General features: G+C 35.3%; 1 protein-coding gene across 7 annotated transcripts in view; it reads right to left on the bottom strand.

The window, feature by feature from the left end:
• Window positions 1-1,068: 1,068 nt before the first annotated feature.
• The window catches only part of LOC145994916 (uncharacterized), a 71,815-nt gene continuing 50,349 nt past the window's right edge, over window positions 1,069-22,534 (bottom strand). For 3 of the 7 annotated variants that reach the window (XM_083131399.1, XM_083131400.1, XM_083131397.1), the window contains exons 6-11: window positions 19,610-20,332; window positions 17,049-17,137; window positions 15,941-16,071; window positions 13,723-13,882; window positions 10,362-10,431; window positions 1,069-2,506 (exon numbers count right to left, since the gene is read on the bottom strand). In XM_083131399.1, the coding sequence (XP_082987525.1) occupies window positions 1,957-2,506; window positions 10,362-10,431; window positions 13,723-13,882; window positions 15,941-16,071; window positions 17,049-17,137; window positions 19,610-20,332 (1,723 nt within the window). In that variant the 3' untranslated portion in view covers window positions 1,069-1,956. Of the gene's footprint in view, window positions 2,507-8,973; window positions 9,128-10,361; window positions 10,432-13,115; window positions 13,270-13,722; window positions 13,883-15,940; window positions 16,072-17,048; window positions 17,138-19,609; window positions 20,333-22,534 lie in introns of all 7 variants that reach the window. The other 4 variants (XM_083131401.1, XM_083131402.1, XM_083131398.1 and 1 more) reach the window with 4 other exon arrangements.

Here is a 22,534-nt window from a genome sequence, read left to right on the forward strand (position 1 = left end):
TGTAGATCTGTGCAGGCAACACAGAAAAATAAAAAAGACTAAACATCGCAATTAATTAGAAATTTAGTTAACCTTGCACAGAATCAAGTAAATAGTCACTGTTTTAAATTATGATGAAACTTAAGAGGAAATTTCACTTCATTTTTTTTTTTTTTTTTCAAGAATTTTCCTACACAGCAAGAATTCAGTTAACTATGTCTTTTCTGCATGTGCTACATAAGTAAAAGTAGTTTTCAATTAATTTTCCTTTCCAATTCTTTTGTCTTATCTGCAACCATGACAAAAACAATTTGCTCTCTAATAAATAAACCCAGATAAATAGAGCAATATATTATTGAATAGGTTCAGTAATTGTTTTCTTGGCATATATGAAATTTTTAATGCTAGCGTCCAATGAGAAAATAATCAATTTTGTCAGGTTCAGGCCGTATTCTCTGCGAAATTTTAAATATTTTTTCCTACATCAATTTGCACCAATATATTCTTACCTCACTGCAACATTTCCTTGCATTTATATATCAAATAATATTACATATTTTTACCACTACAAACATCTCAAACAAAACTTAAGGACTTTTTGTACTATTCCCAAGTATTTTAATATGAACATACAGTTATCTGATTTCTTCATGTGTCAACACTTTTAACACACTATTATCACCCACACAACAAAGAACGAAATTACTTTCTAACAACAAAATGTACTGTGAATTCTATGTAATTATAACTTTGTAAAACCAGTAATAATTTTAATTTCTTTCTCAATGAATGCAAAAATAGTCATGTAATGTCTTGCACACATTTGTACTGTACAATTTTTAACTGAAATGCCCAAATGTAATGTTCTACTTGCAACAGTAATTTTTGTCTGTTTTTTTATGCAAATGCACACTGAATTCCACTTAAATTTGAAGCGATTGGGGGTGCAAATTCCAAATAAATGTAAGTTAGGTGAAAAGTGAAGTTTTCAAGTGATCAGTACATACAAGGTACGTTGTTTCCTGGACTGTCGAAATATTAAAAAAATACTAACTCAAGTAACTTAGTTGTTTTTTGTTAATTTTCTTAAAGGTAAGTTCCAATAAAGTTCAGCGTGATTCTGGATAAAGCGCTATGTACAAAATTGAAACAGAAATGTGTAACTTTTATGAAAAACTGATTTCCAGCAAATATTCTGCATCAACAACAAGCGAACAATAACAATTAATTTATATAACACTGAACTGTAATTTTTGCAATAGCTTACTTCACCTCGTCTAGATGCTTTCCCTTTGCAACTTTTACACTTTAAAATACAACAAGAAAAATTCACATATACACAAGGAAAAATGACAAAGGACTGAGTCTGTTAGCTGACGTAATAATAGCACGCCTGACTGATATTCACTTTCATAAGATTTGAACCAACTCTTTTCCCCTTTTCTTCTGAGATCTTTTGAACACTGCAACGGTTTCCACATTGAAAAAAAAAATCAGAGACGTAACAAGTTTTCGTGATATCTTAACATGCTCCCATGTTACGGAACATGAAAGCAACATGGCTGCATGAAACGCAATGTTAAAAAACAAAACAAAAAAAAAAACGTATGTCTGAAACAAATATTTGTGGCACTAAGGAACCTTTGTAAGAAAATGTGACACGCGGTTTGGCAAAAAACATTGTATGAAAAAAAAAAGGCAAAATGCAGTTTTTATATTTCTTGACACATCATCCTGAGTATTTCTTCTCCTTTATCTTGATTGTCTTCAAGCTCTCAAAACCTTTGAAAAACATCCACATGCTCACATTCACACACGCACACACCGTCGGTGAAAGCACTCTAGTTACATCTTTCTTTCTTCATTTCACAGAGTGTACATTCCAACTTTTTCCTCACTTTTTTTTACTAAAAATCACTCCACATAACAAATCCATTGACCATACAAATGGCAAAAACTAATATCGTCCTTGTGGTATTATGTAACACTTATGACAGCACGAGCATTGGAGTCTTTATTCTCAGTTTTACTAGTGCTCGGATTGCACTGTCCAGTCAATTGGTTTACACTTAACGGGTTGTTAATGTCATGGGGATTTGTGCCGACGGGATTGCGATGGGGTGGGACATTTGGAACTACTATGCTTGAACTACTAGATGACGACGAGGGGGTGACATGATTGTTCATGTTAGTCTTTTCTGACTCGTGCGGCGTCAGCGGGCTTTGCAGGCTCATGCACGGGCTTGCCAGGCTGACCGATGGACTTGCTAGACTTGTACTCGGACTTGGAAGGATCATAGACGGGCTAGTGAGACTTGGACTGGCGAGAGACATGCCCGGAGATGTCAAACTGAGTCCAGGACTTGAAAGTGCTAGTTCAGACGAGTTGTTGTGCTGGTCGTGATCTGAGTCCCCTATTTTCGATTCCGGAGTCATTGCATCCCCAACACTGCCTGAGCTTCCCATATTGTCCTCCGACTGGTTGCCATCACCACCATCGAGGTACCTGATGCATTTCTTTTTCCGCCTGCAAAAAGTTGAAAGGCAAAATGTAAATTTGATGACGAATGCCGGCTCTTGGAAAATAAAACCTTATTTTGCACATGCACATAATGCGTATTATATTTGAGTTTGGTAAATTTGGGATGGAATCCTGTGCTGGTTATTCTGAATTTTGGACTTTCCCAATCCGTCCCTGGATGAATGTCAAATCTTTACACACACAACTTTTTGTTGATTGAGTTTGTGTTTTAAGGCTACTTTATGCACAGTAAAGCTAATCGGGACTGAACCTACAGTTTAAAGTGGGATCCCAATGACATCGGAGAGGCCGTCACAGCGTTTGTGCACTGCATTAAGTCTGTAAGTGGCTCAACTGCTCATAATACTCCAGAAAACTACAGCACTTGGTATAATTTGTTCCTCTTCTTGGCACAGCCAATCAAAGAACATCTCGGTAATGATCTACACAAACTGATTAGATGTTCACTTCTCGTATTCATTAATGCACGTATCATGAAATGTAAAGTTGCTATGACTGCAAACACATTTGCACTAAATAAAAAATAATTTTTTGATATAGCAAAATTACTACAATGTGAAATTAAATTTGGTATGTAAAACATAAGAAAATTTCTGGGTAATCTTCTGCGATGGCAGGGCAAAAAATTCTGTTCTTAATGAGGGAATATAATATTTTATTTCTGGAGCATCAGCTATTTAACACCAATACATCTATTGGTTTTGATTGGTTCCACATATGTTGTTAGTAATAACTTGAGAAAGCACTTGGAAATGAATAAAATGTTGCCAAAAGAATAAAAACCACTTATAAAGTAAGATATACCAGGTGGTTATAATTAAAGTGACGGTGTTCAGAGTGGTACAGCACGGGCTGTAATGAGAGTAGCAGTCTGAAACTTCGTAGATATGATAATGAAGCAATGCGCTCGCGAATTATGCAAAAAAAAAAAAAAAAAGTTCCAATTCTCGCCACCAGGGTAAAAAATGTCGCTGTAAGCAGTCAAAACGTGGAATTTTTCGTAACTCTGACGTCAAAGTAGCTGTAGCTGACCGTGCAGCACATGCCTCAACTTCTGCAACCAGTGCTAGAGCTGTGGCACGTGAATTGTCACTCCCCTGGTCAACAGTTCGCAAGGTATTGCGGTGCATTTTACACTGGTATCCCTACAAGATTCAAATTGTGCACCAATTGAAACCCCAAGATATTCCACAACGCCGTGAGTTTGCCCATCGGTTTTTGGTACGCATGGAAGTGGATGATATGTGGCCGGGGAATATTCTGTGGACTGACGAGGCGCATTTTACTCTGGTCGGTACAGTGAATACTCAGAACTGTCGCATATGGGGTTCCACTCGTCCACATGTTGTGCAGGAACAACCATTGCACTCAGTTTACGTGACTGCATGGTGTGGGTTCACTAGCTCCTTCATTCTTGGTCCGTTTTTCTTTGAGATGACACCTCGAGGGCCTGTTAGGTGTACAGTGACATCTGCATGTTATAGGGACCTCCTTGTGCAACATGTGATTCCAGCTTTGCAAGAACGGAACTGTGAACACACCACCATTTTCATGCAAGATGGGGCAACACCACATGTCGCTCGCCACGTGAAAGATTTGCTGCGAGAAACCTTCACTAATGACCGCATCATCTCTAGGCAGTTTCCAGATAATTGGCCTTCCAGATCCCCCGACCTTAATCCATGTGACTTCTGGCTGTGGGGATATTTAAAAGATCGTGTCTATCAGGGACATGTCCGGTCTCTGCCTGATCTGAAGGCTAGCATACAACAACATGTCGCTCAGATTTCACCAGACATGCTGCGAGCAACCGTCGACCATGCCATGTTAGGAATGCAGCATGTTGCTGAATTGGGAGGCCATATTGAACAGTTCTTGTAACCATAGTTCCTAATAAACATGCCAGAGCCATTGTTCTCATGTGTTTGATCTTTCCTGCCTTTTTCCTGTAACTATACCACGTTTTGACTGCTTACAGCGCCATTTTTTACCCTGGTGGCGAGAATTGGAACTTTTATATATATATATATATATATATATATATATATATATATATATATATATAATTCGCGAGCGCATTGCTTCATTAGCATATCTACGAAGTTTCAGACTGCTACTCTCATTACAGCCCGTGCTGTACCACTCTGAACACCGTTACTTTAATTATAACCACCTTGTATATATATATTGCATTTTTATTTTTGTATTATTTTGTATTATTCATACTAAAAAACAAATCATCAAGTAAACATAAACACACATATTTAACACCCCACCCTCCTGTAGCCTTATGTCTAGAATTAAACAATCACCCATCAAAGCTTCTGAAACTAAGAGCTGCTTTAGATGGAAACATTTTCCTCATCAGTAAATTGCGATATAATGGAATAATCACATTATGTCGACAAAGTGACAAATTAGGGAATTACATTTAATGCGGCTTGCTATACTATTCATTATAATATTTGTATTTACATATTAGTCTGCAATGATCGAAAGGGTACTATGTAAAGTGAAAATCTTCTAGCATTTTGACGCCATACACATTGTCATGGTGTATTTCGCAGAGAGCATGTCCTTTCTTAGCATCTTGCATAGCATAACCCATCAGAAGCAAGCTCTACATCACAAGTGCAGATGTGAACAATGTACCACTTCAAGTTTTTAAAAGAAGCCAATTCCAACCGACAGAGGAAAACATTCCACATGCACGAGGGGTGTCTTATAAGTAGTGATAGGGTTCCCATAGTTCAAACTGAAAATAATTTGGGGATTTGAAATAGCAATTCTTTGCAAGTGTATATGCAAAGTGGTGTCCAGTTCTAACCATCATATTCGTCTTTGCAGGAGCTACAAGTGTGCTAAGTGAGTAACATCAGAAAAATGAAGAGAGAAGAGATACGAGCAGTGATCAAGTATCTGTTGAAAAAGAGGTCGAGTCCCAAGGAAATCCATGAGGATATGGTGACAACATTAGGAGAGAATGCTCCATCCTCTGCCACAGTGAAGAGGGCCTCCAAGATGGTGCAGTGGTAGCGTCGTCGCCTTGTAATCAAGGGGTCCCGGGTTCGATACCTGGTGGAGGCACAAGTGGTTCGGATCCCACTTTAAACTGTAGGTCCAGTCCCAATTAGCCTTACTGTGCATAAAGTGGACTTAACAAATCAATCAATCAAACCACATGAATATTCTCACTTGAATGCTCTAGAAAAAATTCTAAACAGATGTAAATTTTTAGAATTTGGAATGTCATAATGGTTTTCTGAAAGGAGAGGAATTATCGAAAATGACTTTGCTGCCACAGGTTAAAACATTCTTTTGTATTGTAGTTCACTTTTTTAACAGTTTGGCATTTTTGTGCCCAATATAGATCTATCCTTGTGTGAAAGATCTATTCTATTCTATTCTATTCTATTATACTCACACACATGTCTTACCACACAGGCAGTGGCGGCCGAAACAAATTATATTTTGTTGCCATTAGTGCAAAAATTTAGTATTTATACTTCAGCTATATTAGTGCATCCAATTGCGCTGCGTGGAGCTTTCAAATTCAATTGGCGGTCGACAAGAGGCAAGCTGGTATATGAAGCTGCTTCTCCCTCGGGGGACTGCCAGTACGTCTCCATGTTAACTCTAACGTAAGCACTGCTTGATTTAACAGTCTAATGTACGATGGCGCTGCCAAGTGGTAGAAATCTAAACCTCTCACGCTATGACGGCGGCCACCACGCATAAACATGCGATTACCGAGAGAAACAGTGGCCAGCCATGTAACGCGTCCGTTTCGCTTGTCAATAAGTGCGTGATTGTTTAAGTTTTCAAATCGATTTAAAGAGTTAATTGTTTTCTGGCAGTAAGTTATATAATCTGGTGTTCTGAATGGTAGATTGTACAAGTAAAAATGAATAATTCAATGAAAGACGTCCACATGGAGTTCATCTTCAAATAGTTAAGGTATTTTTTAATTATTTTTTTTACGAATGCAGCCCTCCTAACAAATAGTAGCATGAGCTGCCACTGCACACAGGTTACATTGGTGATTATTTTGTAATGTTACAAGAAAGTAATGTGTTTGGTTTCAGTTTGTTTACACAGTATCTCATGAATTACACAATCATTTTCCATCTTATATTGCCTTCACCCACCTTTGAATTTATTCTATTTGTAAATATTTTGTAATGTTACACTCTTCAGAATTGCAAATGCTAACCCAAATGCCAGATTAAATTCCATGTAAAGCTGTGTCTGCTATCAAATTGCTATAAGATTTTCGGAAGCAGCTATAGTTCTCGACCTTTCTAAATGTCCTCAGTTTCCAACCCAACAGAGAGAAAACCTCAAGGATAAATCTTTGGGTGCAGCACACACCAAGTGCCTCTGGGTGATGCTGTGACCATACCCAGAGGAAGGCTAGCTGCTGACGGACAAGAAGAGGGGAAAACATGTGGCAATGTGTTCGACCGTCAACCATGGCATAAGTTGTGGTCTCTGCATGAAGAGGAATGGGGGAAGGACATTTATCTGGCCTAACAGAAAAACTTCACTGAGCAGGTCATATGTTTACCACAAGAGAAAAGTCACCTGCCCCAGCTCAAATCTTGTGACTCTTTTCCAGGCACAACGTAGCTAATACCATGGCAGAACTTTACAAACACTTTCCCTTAAAGCTCGGTTGGACCTTTCGCTGACACCAAGGCAGTTGTTTTCAAACTTTCCTCTCTTTTTGAAACCCCTCTATTGATTTTCGAAATCTGAAAAATTACATCTGTTTAGAATCCCTTCTAGCCTTCATGTGAATCTTCCTTTGCTTTCGCTGTTGCCCCAATAGTTTCATGGATATGTAAGTCTTTTGAACTATTGCTGGCTGCAGTGGCAGAGTGGTCAGCACATCATGCTACGATGCCAGGGGTCCTGGGTTCGAATCCCAACCTGGGCATGGATGTTGGTGGGTGTTCATTCAGCAATTTCATCATGTCATCACTCATCCTCATCTTCGCAAATTAGGCAAAAAGTGGCACAAAAAGCAAAGTAAAATAAAGCATATCAATCTTTTAAACTATTGATAACACTAAGACTACAAGGCAATCAAATCACACGAAAATTCATGTGAATGTTCTGTAAGAAATTCTAAGTGTATGTAATTTTCCAGATTTTGGAATACCGTAGCAGTTTATTGAAACGAGAGAAAAATTTGGAAAGAGCTGTTCTGGCATCGACCAAAGGTCCATCCGAGCCTTAACATGTAAATATGCCACCAAACAAATTGACAGATGGATGGAATATTCAAATAAAAATATATCTGAACAAGACATCAGGGCAAATTATTTACAGTATCTCAATAAAAAAAATAATAAAAAAAAAAATCTAGATCACAATATGTGCATGTGCAAAAAATATTATTCTTCATTGGTTGACGTTTCCATTTTTAAACACAGATTAATCTATTACAACCGATTTAAATCATAACTGCTGAAATGGCAAATTATATTTAATCACTTTATAACTGTATATTATTCTTAACAGATTATGAACTTAGTGATTACACATGTAAAAAAAAAAAACACATTACATTATCACAAACAAAACAGCAAACAATCAATGCTCCTACTCAACTGTTGTGTGATGTGGGTACACAAAAAGAACACAAGACATCAGCTAGAAATTAAAAAAGGTGTTATTGTGTAAAGTTTACCTTAGTACAACCAACTGTCCATAACACCATGTGTTACTATCATGTCTTATTGAGCCACAAACAAACACCACAGTTTTGAAACATATGGCGTATGGTGAATTTGGTCATACTAGTGCTTCTCAATCGAAACCAGCCAGCAGTTACATGCTGAGGGTGATCACAAGCCACACACGTTGGCAACCATGCAGAAAAAGGTGTGTTTATGAGGGAAGTAGTGTTGTGTTAATGTTGGGGGCGCTTGAGTGTAGTTCTGTGAAAACTTCAGGTCACACAATACTCACGTACACATATAAATCTTCCCTGCACACAGAAAGACGATTGTCAACACACAATGCATCATTTTTTGCACAAATCTTTTTTTATGTATGTACAACAGCAATAGGTGTAACAGTAACGAAAACAACGAATGAGCATTAAAAAACACACACAAAAAAATTGCAAAACCTGTAAGTGTTGTGAGAAGTTGTTTTTTTTAAAATCAAGAACGAAAAAAGGGTTTCACACAGAAAGCAGGCATGCCTCATTAACGACTGCAATTAAATTGGAGACAAATTAATTCTAAAGATTGTGTCGGAAAAATAATAAAATGATATGCTAAAGAAAACCGCATGCAGTGAATATGATGTACACGAAAATAAAATAAAATAAGGGTACATGAGATTGAAGACGTACGATACTCTCTACGAATCCACATTACTTTCTCGTTAGGGACTACAATCGGCATGCCTTGAAACACTGAAGAAGAAAAAAGACTCACAGACTCAGACTAGAGATTAACATATGTAGGCTCTTGCGGAGATGCAGAAGTATTACTGGTACTTCCTGTGTGATTGTTACCATGGATAAGATTACCATGGACACCATTATTTCCTGTGTGGGTATTACCGTGGCTACCACTAGTAGTCTCTGGACTGCAGCGTGCAGAGAATGAAACCAAAGTCAGAATTAAAGGGGCAAATACCAACATGACAACACATTTCCAATAAGGATGTTAGATTTTTTTTTCTTTCTCACGTTATACATTAACTTTCCTCTTACTTGCTTTTTTTTTCATTTTATATTTATTTATTTTTCGATCTTAATTGCTTGAGATACATGGAAGGGGACTAAGCTTTCAGAAAATGTGTCAATTCATTTATTTCTTGTTGGAAAAAACAGTTCTTTTTAAAAAAATCAAATTTGACCGAAAAATTCAATATCAGAGGTCGCTACTGAAAAATTTTGATAGAGAGAGAGAGGTGACATTCTAACATGCCCCTTTAATCACAACCGTGGTCTTCTGGCATAGCAAAAGCTCTCACTGGTTCCATACTTAAGCAAAAACATTAAAAAAAAAGTATATTAACCTCTCCATGATGCCAATAAAAAATGGTACATCCGGTTTAGTTCTTCTCTTTGTGGGAAGACACATTTTCTGAACATTTTTTTCCTCCTTGCTAAAAAAAAAGTATCTAGGTTTGGTTTGTAATGTTAAAATTGCACACACTAGCAATCACATTAAAAACACCCAGTGTCTTCTCACGACCACACCTAAAACAGTCTTTCCACATAGACAAGATTACACCAAATTGAAGTGAGACCTTTTGCTATGGTCCCGTTTATATAAATTATATATATATAAAAATGAAAAGGGGTCACTCTTTAAGTTTGTCCAAATATACTATGAGCCTTTCATAATTTCTTTGGAGGGTTTGCAATTTTTGGTAGAAATTGCTCATCACAAGGGGGGTTAATGATCAACTACTAGGTTAAGCATTCAAGCCACATGTATTCGCTCATATCTAAACAAAATCACAAGGGCATGCTATCAATTATTATATTTTAAAATTGCCAGCATTCAAGTAACATGGACGTGTTAATGAATTACTGCAGCGGCATACTTTACAATTTGTTAAAAAGTTCCTTTTATGAAAATATTAAGAGCTAAATTAATAATTCATTTCAACATTTGGCAATTTTGATGGGACAGTGAAGAAGGCCGAAAAAAATAAAAGCCTTCAGCAAAAGTGACCCCTTTTCGAAAATTCAAAACTAAATGCAACAACAATAAACTACAGAGTGCACAACAGAACAATAAGGAAAACAAAAGAACAAAAAAATAAAATAAAAGAAAAGAATCATGACACATACAACGAACAGACATACCTGCAAGGTTTACACCACTGACTTTGTTGGTCCAGTCCATAACGTGCTCTACACTTCTTTAGGTTGCTTCCTACGGGACAAGAGCAATACACGGATGTTAATTATTATAGTTGTGTACTGTTTCTCATTGCAAAATTCCACCTATTGACAAATTACAATGACACTGCAACTAATTTAACCTTGCATATGATGGTATGATTCCATAAATGTCTTATTGAAAACTTTCGATAACAATAATCTTGTGTTCATTGTACAGATATTATTGAAAACAAATAACAACATTAAAATCTTTCATGTTTTCATTTCTAGATTGTAGCAATGATTTTAATTCTTACTTAACTGTGTACACTATCAAATCAATTTTAGATTTCTTAAGAAAAAAAAATGATTGAACCAAGATTTCCAGTCGATTTACCTAACCTCCTCTTTTACTAGTTTCTATGGATTATCTAAAGCCTTCTCCCATACACATTGAGACTATCCTGAATAGACATGTAAGAGAATCAGAAACAAATTTTTCTTCTGATAAGATTTGTGCATGATTGCTACAAACACAATCTTCATTCTGAATATGTTTTAACAAGGCATTCCAAAGAGTATCAAATACTTCTCAGGCTAAACTTGCCAGCAAAATCCAATAAGAGACGACAGAATTTAACAACTGGCTCTGTGATTCGGTTTGCATTAACAAAAAAGGACTTTCAATGTTTGTCTTAATTACACTAACAACATTTGTAAGATGGCACTTAGTGCTAGTGTTTCACTTTCCACTCTTTTAACATTTATGCTTTCATACATCATGAGCTTGATCAGCTGAAATTCTGCCATCATTAATTCGCTTGTACACCTCAGAATTCTTGTTTTATCAACAACTGTATCACAAAAATAAAATTTTAAGAATCTTTTAAATATGCCAATGTACACATATTTGGAATCCTCATTATCTGTTTGTTTGTTGTTTGAAGAATTGGAATCATACCACCTTTTTTTTTGTGAAATGTCAGAAACATTCAGTAAGTTTTACCAATGTGAGAAAAAATCTTAGGAAAATTCTTATGGAAACATGGCATTCATCATATTCATAATGAATATAAATAACAAAAAAAAATCCTGTCTAATAGATATTTCAGTGAACTAGCTGCTGCATACAAAGGTTACAAACAGTTTTTCTCCTGCACAGAATTCTTTCTTGGAAAGTAGGTCTAAAGCAATTGTTTTTTCGATTAAATTTATGCACTCTGTGAATAATAACTGGCACAGATTTGTTTACAAAGATTTTCCAGCTGTTGCTGATTTTCATGAATCACTCACTCTAAGTTGACAGGATAGAATGTATATCTATGAAATTTAGTTAAGGCACAAGACCATGGTAAAACCTACAGGTAAGACACTACAAGTAGTAGTTTTTCAATTGAATCTCCCTAAACTATCTTAGGTATGATGCAATCAGTGTTGAACTTAGTATCACATCATCTGATCAAGTCTTGAATATGTCTGACCTCTACACAACTTATTGAATGCTTCTTAGAACCATGCTGAATTTCAAACCAACAAAAGTCTATGCACAAAACATAACTATGCTGAGAATGCAAAAGTTATATTGTGGCATAATTTTTTACTGGCATAAACATTGCAATGAAACTTCATTAAATTTGACAGCAATATAAACGTTGCATTGAAACTTCCATCAAATTTGACAGCAATCGGAAACGCACACATAAGTACTTTTTAATTCAATGTTGAAATAAGAATTGTGGAAAAATAAATTACTAGTTCAAAATTTGAAGAACTCCAACTGCCAGTCCATTGATTATTTTGAGTTATTTTGAGTTATAATTGCAACACAGCTTCAAAATGGTTTCATAGCCAGTTGTATGATCTTGTACTGTCATTCAAGTGCTGGTATATTTATCAAACAAACAACTTTGTTTCTTGGTTGTTCATTGCAAATAAGTATTAGTCCAGATTGGAACATGTAATTCCGAAAAATAAAAGGAACTGAATAGATTCATTTAATGTCCATTAATGAGTTTCATTATACATATTTCAGGTTTACTCTAATAAAGGAATGTATGAGACACTACAAAATTGAAACTAACAACCCACAAATAACCTTTACTTCCAAACAATTTTACAAATCAAAAGAAATCCTAATAAAGAAAATATCAAATAGGTTTGAAAAATATAAATGTATTAACCTTAAATGAATTCTTTCCCAGCACAGTATATACATTATAAAGAAATCTATGATTTTTGTTAATGCAAGGTTTTCATAACTATAATTTATTCTAAAACTGCAAGCAACTAAACACATCCAATGCAAATGTGTTGTTCCATGCAGAAATGGGAACAACATCTAAACTACACTTAAAAAATATAAAACATGAAAAACATCAATTCTATCTACAAAATATAATAAATTTGTTTTGCTAAAACAACATAGAAAAAGGAAAAATGTGCAAAAAAAGGGGTTTTGAAATTTGAAAATTATGTCAGTTATGCAAAAAGCAAGAAAAACAGGGTAAAAAAAATACTTGCAAAAGAGAAAAAATGCAGGATAATGAAAAAAAGTACACTGAGCATTCGGCAGAATAGGTTCCTGCAAATGCACACATTTTATTTAATTTACTTTTTCTTTAATAATATAATATCAATCTTCCCCAGCTGCTTTGAAACAAGTGCTCTTCTCGACACCAATTAAGAAATATTTTCCTAAAATCACATGCACAAAATTAACTTCAACAAGCCATCTACCTCCATCATTTGTGTCTTGTTTGCGTTTCCTCTTCTTCCCTCGGGAAGAATTAGAACGAGACGACCAATCAGGGTAGAGCTGCATATGCAACTGTCGTTCTCTGCGTGCTAGTTCATAATACTTGGCTTGTTCCTCTCTGCCTAGCGCATGCCACTATGAAGGAATGAACAGGAGTATAAGTCTACAAAAGGTACACAAGAACTTTTCTGCTATTAATATTTTCTTTTGCCTTGTAACAACAACAGCATTGTGCTAGAAGAACAGCCAGGAGAAAGTGTCAAAAAAAGCGGCCCCCCACCTTTTTGTCTTTTTTTTTTCTTTCTGCAAACTATGCACGGCCAAAAGAGGGTGGATGCATCCATGAACCTATTCTGCTCAGCGATCCAGTGTAGCCTTAAAGGAAGGTATTTCGAGTTTCATCCTCGTTTTGTCAAGCAAATTGTTACTTTTCATTTTCAAGATATCGTATCGAATTTCAAAATCAGCTACTGTGAAAGTCAAAGGAAGGAAAAGTATGAATAGCAAGACCCTAAACAAACTTAAGTCTTTTCTTTTTTCAAAACCCACTTCCTATTCGCTGCTGTTCTAGCACTACTATAAAGATACCTCCGTCAGCTGTTTTTTCTTTCTTTCTCTTCTTCTTCTTTGTGCCATAGCCATAATTGTCCCTCGCACTCCATCCAGGGTACATCTGCATATGAAGTTGTCTTTCCTGCCGTGCCTTCTCATAGTATTTCGCCTGCTCTTCTCGACTTAAAGAATGCCACTACAATGCATGGCAAAATCATCAATGAGCCATTTTTTCTTGTTAGGCAAAATATTTCTTATGCTCAAGGTTAACACTACAGATAGATTTGCATAAGGTTTGGGGGGAGGGGGTGGGGATTGTTTCATATGAATGAAGAATAATGACGATTATTCATAAACGTACAGAAAATACGTAGATTAGTAATTTTCAAATTTGTGCAATAAACTGTCCATGAAATTAAAATATGAAATTTAAAATTCAGGGATTAAAAAAAAAGAAATTAAGTATACTTTGTGATGAACAACTAATATTTGGCCCTTGTACAAAATGTACTGCCAAAATTCATATAATGAACAGTTGAACACCAACATGTTACTAGCTTTAACAAGCAACTTATGCATTAGTGTATTCAAATTACCATCTTCATGATGTTGACAGTCTATCGAATCAAATAAATAATGTATTTGTAGATACTGAACAGGCTTAGGCTGAAGTTTTTGAAATAATCGCCGACTTTTAGACAGTATTTGGTGGGGAGCCACACAAAGTATCTTGCCATTTTGTTTGTGATCTATTGTAATAAAAGAAGCTTTAAAAAGAGACCTGTCACAAACAAGTTTTTCCTTTAAAGCAGGCTTAGATCAGGAAAAATATACACAGATGACATATTGTTTTAAATTAATTAATTTAAAAACACATAATACACTGAAAATTTATCCTTATTTCACTTAATATACACATGTAAACAATACACTAGAACGTATGGCAAATTTGAATAAGCAACTACTGCAATAAGAGTTTTAACATAAACAACTGACTTCGGTTGTCTGTACTATTGTCAAAAATTGACAATTAAAATGATACAATAAAATAAAAGACTAAAGTGGACTACAGTATACTTAAAATATCGTATGTGATATTTTTTGTTTTTTAAAACTGGCTCTTAATCCTATGAAATTGAATTTTTAACTAGCAAATATAAACAAAAATGAAAAAATATAGATATGGATGCTCACATATCAATGTGACTAAATATATGAGTACGAAATGAATATGGTCAGATTTCAAATCTTAAAACAGTTATTAATGCTGTAAGAACTAAATTTTGTGAAAATAACATTGCATTTTAAGTAAACTGCCCACTTACAAACTGATAAACCAGGAACAAAAATGGATACTGCATCCAACTATAAATTTGCCTAAACAAATTTTAATTAAACCTCAACAAAAAAAACTACTTGGCAGTGAAATAAGATTATTTCTTCTAACACCAAGTGAACAGAACAAGAAATCTGCACAGGGTGGTCGAGAAGTCATCATACCTACAAAATATAAAATTCTTGAACAAACTACATACCGACTAGTGGCACGTTTCACATACAAACATGTCTCTATGACCTTTGAAACATGCACTAAACATTTACGGTGTGACAGAACTCAGAACACCTTTCACCATATACTGCATCTCTTTCTTAGCGTTCTGTAATACATTATTTTTTACGATGATGCACAATGCATTTATGAATCTGGAAAGACCAAGTGGGGCTGTTGAATTTGGCGATCCATGGTTAATTTAGCGACTATGGAAGTGTTTCTTCAGAAGATTGGCACTGAAGGGCTTCATCTTGTTGTAACTAGACACATCCAATAAACCATGTTACAAAACATATCTCAATGAGAGATGGATGTGCAGATCCATTGCACAATGAAAATTCAAACAAATGACGTACATGTGTGTCCAAATGCACATGTGAAATTAAGTTCTCTTTTGACTAAAGGAGCATATCCTATTTTCTTTCCTGAATTCTAAACAAGGTGAACTACAACGTCAACAGTAGGATGACTTCTCGTGTATCCTGTACAACCAAGATAGCCACAAACGGCCAATTGAAATTTAACACAGTACAACTCTTTCAATCTCTGGGCATGTATGTATGAATTGTTTTGTAAAGGAATTGCAGAATCTGTGAAGTACTTAATTTTATTTTAATTAAATAATGTATTTATTCCATGTATTCCATAAATTTGTATTTACCATCAAGTATTGCACAAAGAGACACTTGAAAAAGTACTCACCCGTCTCCCCAATATTTGGTTAATAGCTGCACTTTCTTTAAGTGTACACTCTGCAACGACTTTAGCTCGCATTTCCTTCATATACAGCATAAAGGCATTAAGAGGTTTCTTTATGTGGGGCTTCTTTTTATCTATGGAGAGAAAAACATATATTGACAAATACTTATTTGCTACAATGAAATTATATGAGCATTAATTACCTAAAAACTTTGAAAAAATCACCCATTGATCAAATTTGCTGTTTTCTAGATATTTCTAATAGTTTCCTGGAGTTGTGCTATTATATTTGTTAGTACAACCTTTTAAGCAACAATAGAAAAAATTGCACAAAACTATTTTTCACAGAATTTGGAATATCTGCATTGTTTTCCTTTCCATGAGTCATTAGAGAGCAGTCCAAAGATCCAGCCAAACCTTATGTTTTAAATTGTAATGTGATAAATAAAAATTATTAAACAATAAAGAACTTATTTAAAATAGACATACCTCATTCCTGTCTTGCCTACACTGTACACTATTATATATATATGATATGAAAAATTAATATGTTTTAAAGCAAAGTACCATCAGGCTGCATTACGTACTATTGCTTTAAACTGATAAGATACATTTCTTATATAGTTACTTCACGAGAAGTACAATGAAAATCTACACCACAATAAATAATAATAATAATAAAAAATATCACATCCAAAGGCTAGTGTTGAGGAACAAAAGGTACAAACAGAGTAAAATATGCCCTACAGTGATGCATATTTATTTTCCAAGTTACTACTACACAAACTGTCACTCATAAAATATCTTAAAATTTAGTTTTCAATAGCCTGAAAAGTTCGCTGCAGGTTAGTATTGTGGAAAAAAACTTGAATAATTCTTTGAATATTTTAGTTTTGAAAATAAAAATAATGGAATTCATGTATTTTACTGGTTACTTGCAGTTTATCTGTATCACGTAGAGCTATCAAGTAAATTTTTATTGATTATAATCTACCTGAAAAATATTTAAAATCTCCGGTAAATTTGCATGTATTTACAATATTCATATTGACATTAGAAACAGAAAATAAAATAAAACTGTCTGCAATTAAATGTTGAATGACAACATTACCTTGATTATTACTAGTCTGCCCCGAATCCTGAGTTTTATTGCCCTCTGTCGTTGAGGTTGTGGGAATTTTTTGGTCGAGCCCAGGAGGCCTGCAACAAAGAACACAAGAATGAATACAAAAAGGTTTTATAAAATAACATACCAACTGTGAGAATGCACAATTTGGCTTAGCCTAAAAAAAAAATGTTTATATGTAAAAGCCACCCTCGTAGTCACATACAGAATCATTTTACATTAAAGGTCCAAAAATGAGAACTAAAAATTCAGGGTATGGCGAGTTTACAATATATTCACAACTTGGTGAAATTAACCTCTTGGGATAACTTTTATGAAGACATGAACTGACGAAATGGGCAATGAGATAAGCACAATGATACATCCATGCCTGACTAGGGTTTCAACCTCGGACCTCTGGTTACCTAGCACATAATGCTGACCACTCTGCCATGGAGGCTGAGGATAAAGTTGTTAATAGTAATAATAATTAATGTGTATATCATAAATGGAACCAGCTCCATGCTGCTAGTTGGAAAAAATAATTAGAGGCGAAATTACTTATTACAGGGCTCATATTAATTATATATGTGAACAAATACAAAACAGTAATAAAATGGTTTCAGCTCAAACCATCTCAAGTTTGGAGGTATTTAACTATTTAATATGGTATACAATCCTTTTTATATTCTGCCCACATATGAATAATGGCTGAATAAGATTAAGGAAGTTAAAGTTTGAAGGCTTGAGAAAATCTTTTGAAAGATAATACTTCCTTCTCCTTTCTTAAGAATTTTCAGAAATATTCTCTGATGTACAATTTCATCATAAAAGATTTTTATGTTGTGTGTTGCTGGTTGAAACCTGAAAGTTTTCACTTTGGAGGCACAGATGTGTACAGCAGGCTACGATAGGTTCGAATCCTATCCTGGGCATGGGTGTCGCTTCATCAATTTCATCACTCATCGCCATCTTTGTGATTAGCCAAAAGTGGCACAAAAACAAAGTAAAATAAACTAAATCAATCAATCAACCAGAACAAATCTTGAATTATGCTACACCACTTACTTGCAAGGTGTTAGTAAATCCAATAGACTACTGATTAATTTGTTAAGAACAAAAAATTGAGCACTACTCTCCACATTATGCTCATAAGACAATAACTAATCATGAAAAATCTAGTGAAATAAGGTAAGAGATCATTTTGTCAGTCCCTACCATTAGAGTATGATTTAAGCATATGTATGCTAATTCATTTTACCAATAACCACTTCATTAAAACTACAAGCAAGAACATCACACTCTACTTTTATAATCAAAAATTTACTTTAGCTGCTAATTATTGTAGCATTTACTACAATAGAGCAATCAAAACCTGTATAAAAGAGAGAAGATAATTTTTTTGCCACGAAATATATACAGGGAACTCTCTATAAATCGTACTTGGATAATTCGAATTTTTGAAACTTTTACTTGGATAATTTGAAGGCAGCTATCCAGAGACAGCCATAGGGAGAGAAAGTTTTCTGTTTGCTGGTAAGCAGCCTCCACAGTCTCGTCAATAACATGGGATTGCCCACCCCTCTTGTGTGCAGGTGTTTGTCCTAGAACCACCACTAGTCAATGAATGATTTGTGAACTATTTGCAATGTCCAAATGTTCCAGGTTGAATCTCAAGCAACCGTTACTGATGATTTGTTAACTGTGTAAAAATAAACATTAAAAAGTCACGAATACCTGTAAGTGAGAACAGGCGAATAATGTTGTCACATGTGTATGTGGTGGTAATACAGACTACTTACATAAACATGTTTTCCATTTAATGGTACCTTTACTACTATTCTGAGGAGAATTATTTTTCACTTGCACTACAGGACCACACACAAAATATGGCAATTTTTATCGTAAGAGTCACTGCATGTTGATTATTTTTTCTCCATAGTGTAGTACAATAGTTTTGTTTCATTGATTTTCTTTAATAATGTGGTCCTTGGTTAATTCGAATTTTAGATTTCAAATTAAAAAGAGTACAATGTATTATATATAAGGAAAAGGTATAATTGGCTTATACATAAATATGGCAAGATAACCATATTAAATGGAAGAATATCAGTTTAACTCCTTAAAATGTGTAATCAAGTTTTTGTGTTTCAGTTCCAGTTTCTTACAGTTATTTAGAGTTAATGAAAAATATGTAAAATCCTCATTGTTCTACTTCTGTTAACTACTGACAATATTAGACTTAGACTGATAATTCCTTGAGTACGTCTGCTGTGAAAACAATTATAACTTAGAGAGCAAGATTCTAATCATTTTTGCATAATTAGACATGTTTGCTTTTTAGGAAGACTACAAGCTTGAGAACAAGAGAAACCCATTGGAACCATCACAAAGCTGCAAGAAGTATTGCTACACGACATTTCTAATTTATTACAACACAATAAACTACTAAATTTAGTGAATCAATGTGACTACAACATAAAGTATATCAATATGTACGGTGATACACAGATGATCGACTACATTGATTATTTCAACGTTCAGTAACACTGAAAACTATTTATTACCCGGTGAACATGTTTGTTATTGGCTGACTGCTAGACTCTTGTGGGTGAGAATGCATTCTTCCAAGTGCCGCCATCCTCGCCATAACAATGGAGTTCTGGTAACACTGCATCTGCATTGCAATGTTACTCAGATGTTGTTTGTGGTACCAGTCAACCATCTGTAAGTACCTCTCTTGGACACCAACGAAAGGTAGAAGATTCCGCTGCATAGAGTCTACAGAACCTTCGGCGGTAACCGGTTCCGAAGGAGCACAAAATCCTGAAATGTCACACGAACCGATCGATGATCCATGCTCGTCCCATATGTTCGCACATGCGTCTTGCTGATTTTCACTAGTATTATAAAATTTCATTGTTTTATTGGATGAATGTTTCTCGCCACACACAAATTGGTCGATGGCAGAGGCATCACATAATCTGCTTCCCACTACTTGTGGCTCCGAGGTACTTTGTGCATTCGCTAGCGATTCCACAATTTCATCCCCAATGAGTTTAAATTCAGATTTTCTCCTTCTTTTGTTCCCCATCTCCTCAGTCTGGCTAGCAGAATCGAAAGTGGAACTGCTAGTGACAGTTGAACTTGGTGCTGTATTTAAGTGCTCCTGCGTAATACAATTTTGACCAGGTGAACTACTTGAATTAGATGTCTTGAGAGAAAAGCTTAGGGCCTCAGAACTCAAATCATGGATTGGCGAGTCATGGCAAAATGGAAACTCATAACTGCTATAGGAAACAAAAAAATGCAAAGCAGTAAGCAAACATTATTCTAAATTTAGAAGGTGAAACATGAAATGCACAGCAAACAAAGGAATGCCTAAGTTAGGACACTAAATGCAAAGTAAAACAAAACTAACTAAGAAAGGGAAAACTACCTTAGACAAGCATGTTAGACTAGACATGTTCACACAGATACTTGTATAAACTTGTATAAAAATCCCCAGTGGTACTGCTTCACTCCCACAAGTTGTTAATACAATAAGACATCCAATGGCAAATCAGTGGACACTTAACATGACTATAAGTGCGCTGCTATGCATTTGGCAAAGGTTTCAAATGAACTTAAAGAGTGTGCATCAACCCATCTTTGTATCACACCTTGTTTTGGATGTGTGCTTTTAACTAGTATTGGGCGATATTTTGTCCAGACGATATATCGCAATATTCAAAAAAATATCATCCCAGTGATATCAACTACACAATATATCATCACGATACGTGGCGATATACCGTCACGATATTTGGCGATAGGTATTTATCACTAAAACGATATATCACCGATATCACAATATGGAAAAAAAATATCATATCATATCGTCCGTGACGATATTTTCTTGATGATATATCACGATATCAAATTTCCGACATCGTCCTTCCCTAGTTTTAACTATCTTTTCTGCTCTGTTACGAGATGCCAGTGGATGCTTGCACTAAGTGAAAATTATACTGTTGAACAATAAATTTTTAAACACAAAAACAAAATATGTAATAATGAAAGCTATGTATGTGTGCAAAAGGCACCTCACCAGTACCAGCTAAGGCCAGGTCACCAGACTTGGGGGGGGGGGGGGGACTAAAAGAGAATGTGTGCGTTATGCTTACTCATTTAAATTAAAAGTGCTTTGCCATATCGATAATTTTTGGTATGATGGAGTAGTTTGCATTTTGCCACATGGCATTTGTTTTCCGTAGAGAGGATCTGCTTCCAATATGATAACATTATCTATGTATGTATTTTTACAGTCACTTTACAGTCAACTAGCAAAGAAAAATATTTTGGGAATCAGTATTTAAGAAAATAATATTTAATAAAATATGTGTTTTCCATTAAACATAATACATAAATGATTACAACAATAAACATAATGATGATGATAAAGTGTGTGTGGGAAGGTGACACTTCCTCCCACTGGAATCCTGTACACTCACAGACACTTCTGTGTGGGTTGCAATAACTCTATTGAAAAGCGCGGTTGTTACAACCCAGAAGTGTCTGTGATTGTACCTGGCTGTCAGGTGTTTGAAGGGTGGGGATGCTTGATTCAGTTTGGGCATAATTGATGGGGGAGGTGCTTGTGTCAACATGGAGACAATGAAGCATGCTTATGCAAATTATCCTGGCTGGGGGTACACTTTCTTAACTGGGGGATAACATGCTCCTGCATTTTCCCCACTTCGAGCACTATTATTCCTGTCATTGCCAACTACTTTTATGAATTTTGTTCAGTGCAACGACCACCCCCCTTAACGCCACAAACACTTGCTCTCGCAAATTACATATTTTCACACTAAAAAAACAGCTGAAATAACTACTAATTGTTAGCTCCTTCAAAAAAGAGTGAACAAGAAACAAGTCGGAAATATTGGTTTCCAAAATAGGGTTACCAGACGTCTGGTTCTTCCCGGACATGTTCTACGTTTTAGCCTTATGTCAGGCGTCTCGGAGGAATTAAATATCATAAATGTACTATATTTTGAACGTCACACAATATTAATTAGGAAAATTCGTACATGTTTCGTTGAACAAAGAGAAATCATGCAAGTCGCAAGTCCATTGCCCAAAATGAAAATTAAAGTTACATCCTGCTAGAGAGCAAACAGGAAAACAGAAGCAGCTAATGAAAGTTTTGGGTCCACATTCTGATGTCACTGTTCAGTTCCTTCCCTTTTGTCTTTTCCTCTCTTTCTCTTTCCCCTCAATCTTTCTCTGTCCCTTTTCCCCTTTCTTTTCTCTCCCTTTCCCTCTCTTCCCCTCTTTCTTTGTCTCTCTTCAGTTTTTCTTTTCTCTCTCTTTCCCCTCTATTTTCTCAGTGTCTTTTTCCTATTTGTTTTCTCTCCCTTTCCTTCTCACTTCCCCTGCCTGAGCGGAATTTCTTGCCTTGGGGTTTGTCCTGATGGAACAAGGTGTTTCCAATTCTTATTCAATAT

This window comes from Lepisma saccharinum, chromosome 11 (assembly GCF_977018435.1).
Source record: "Lepisma saccharinum chromosome 11, izLepSacc3.1, whole genome shotgun sequence".
Classification (NCBI taxonomy): Eukaryota; Metazoa; Arthropoda; class Insecta; order Zygentoma; family Lepismatidae; genus Lepisma; species Lepisma saccharinum.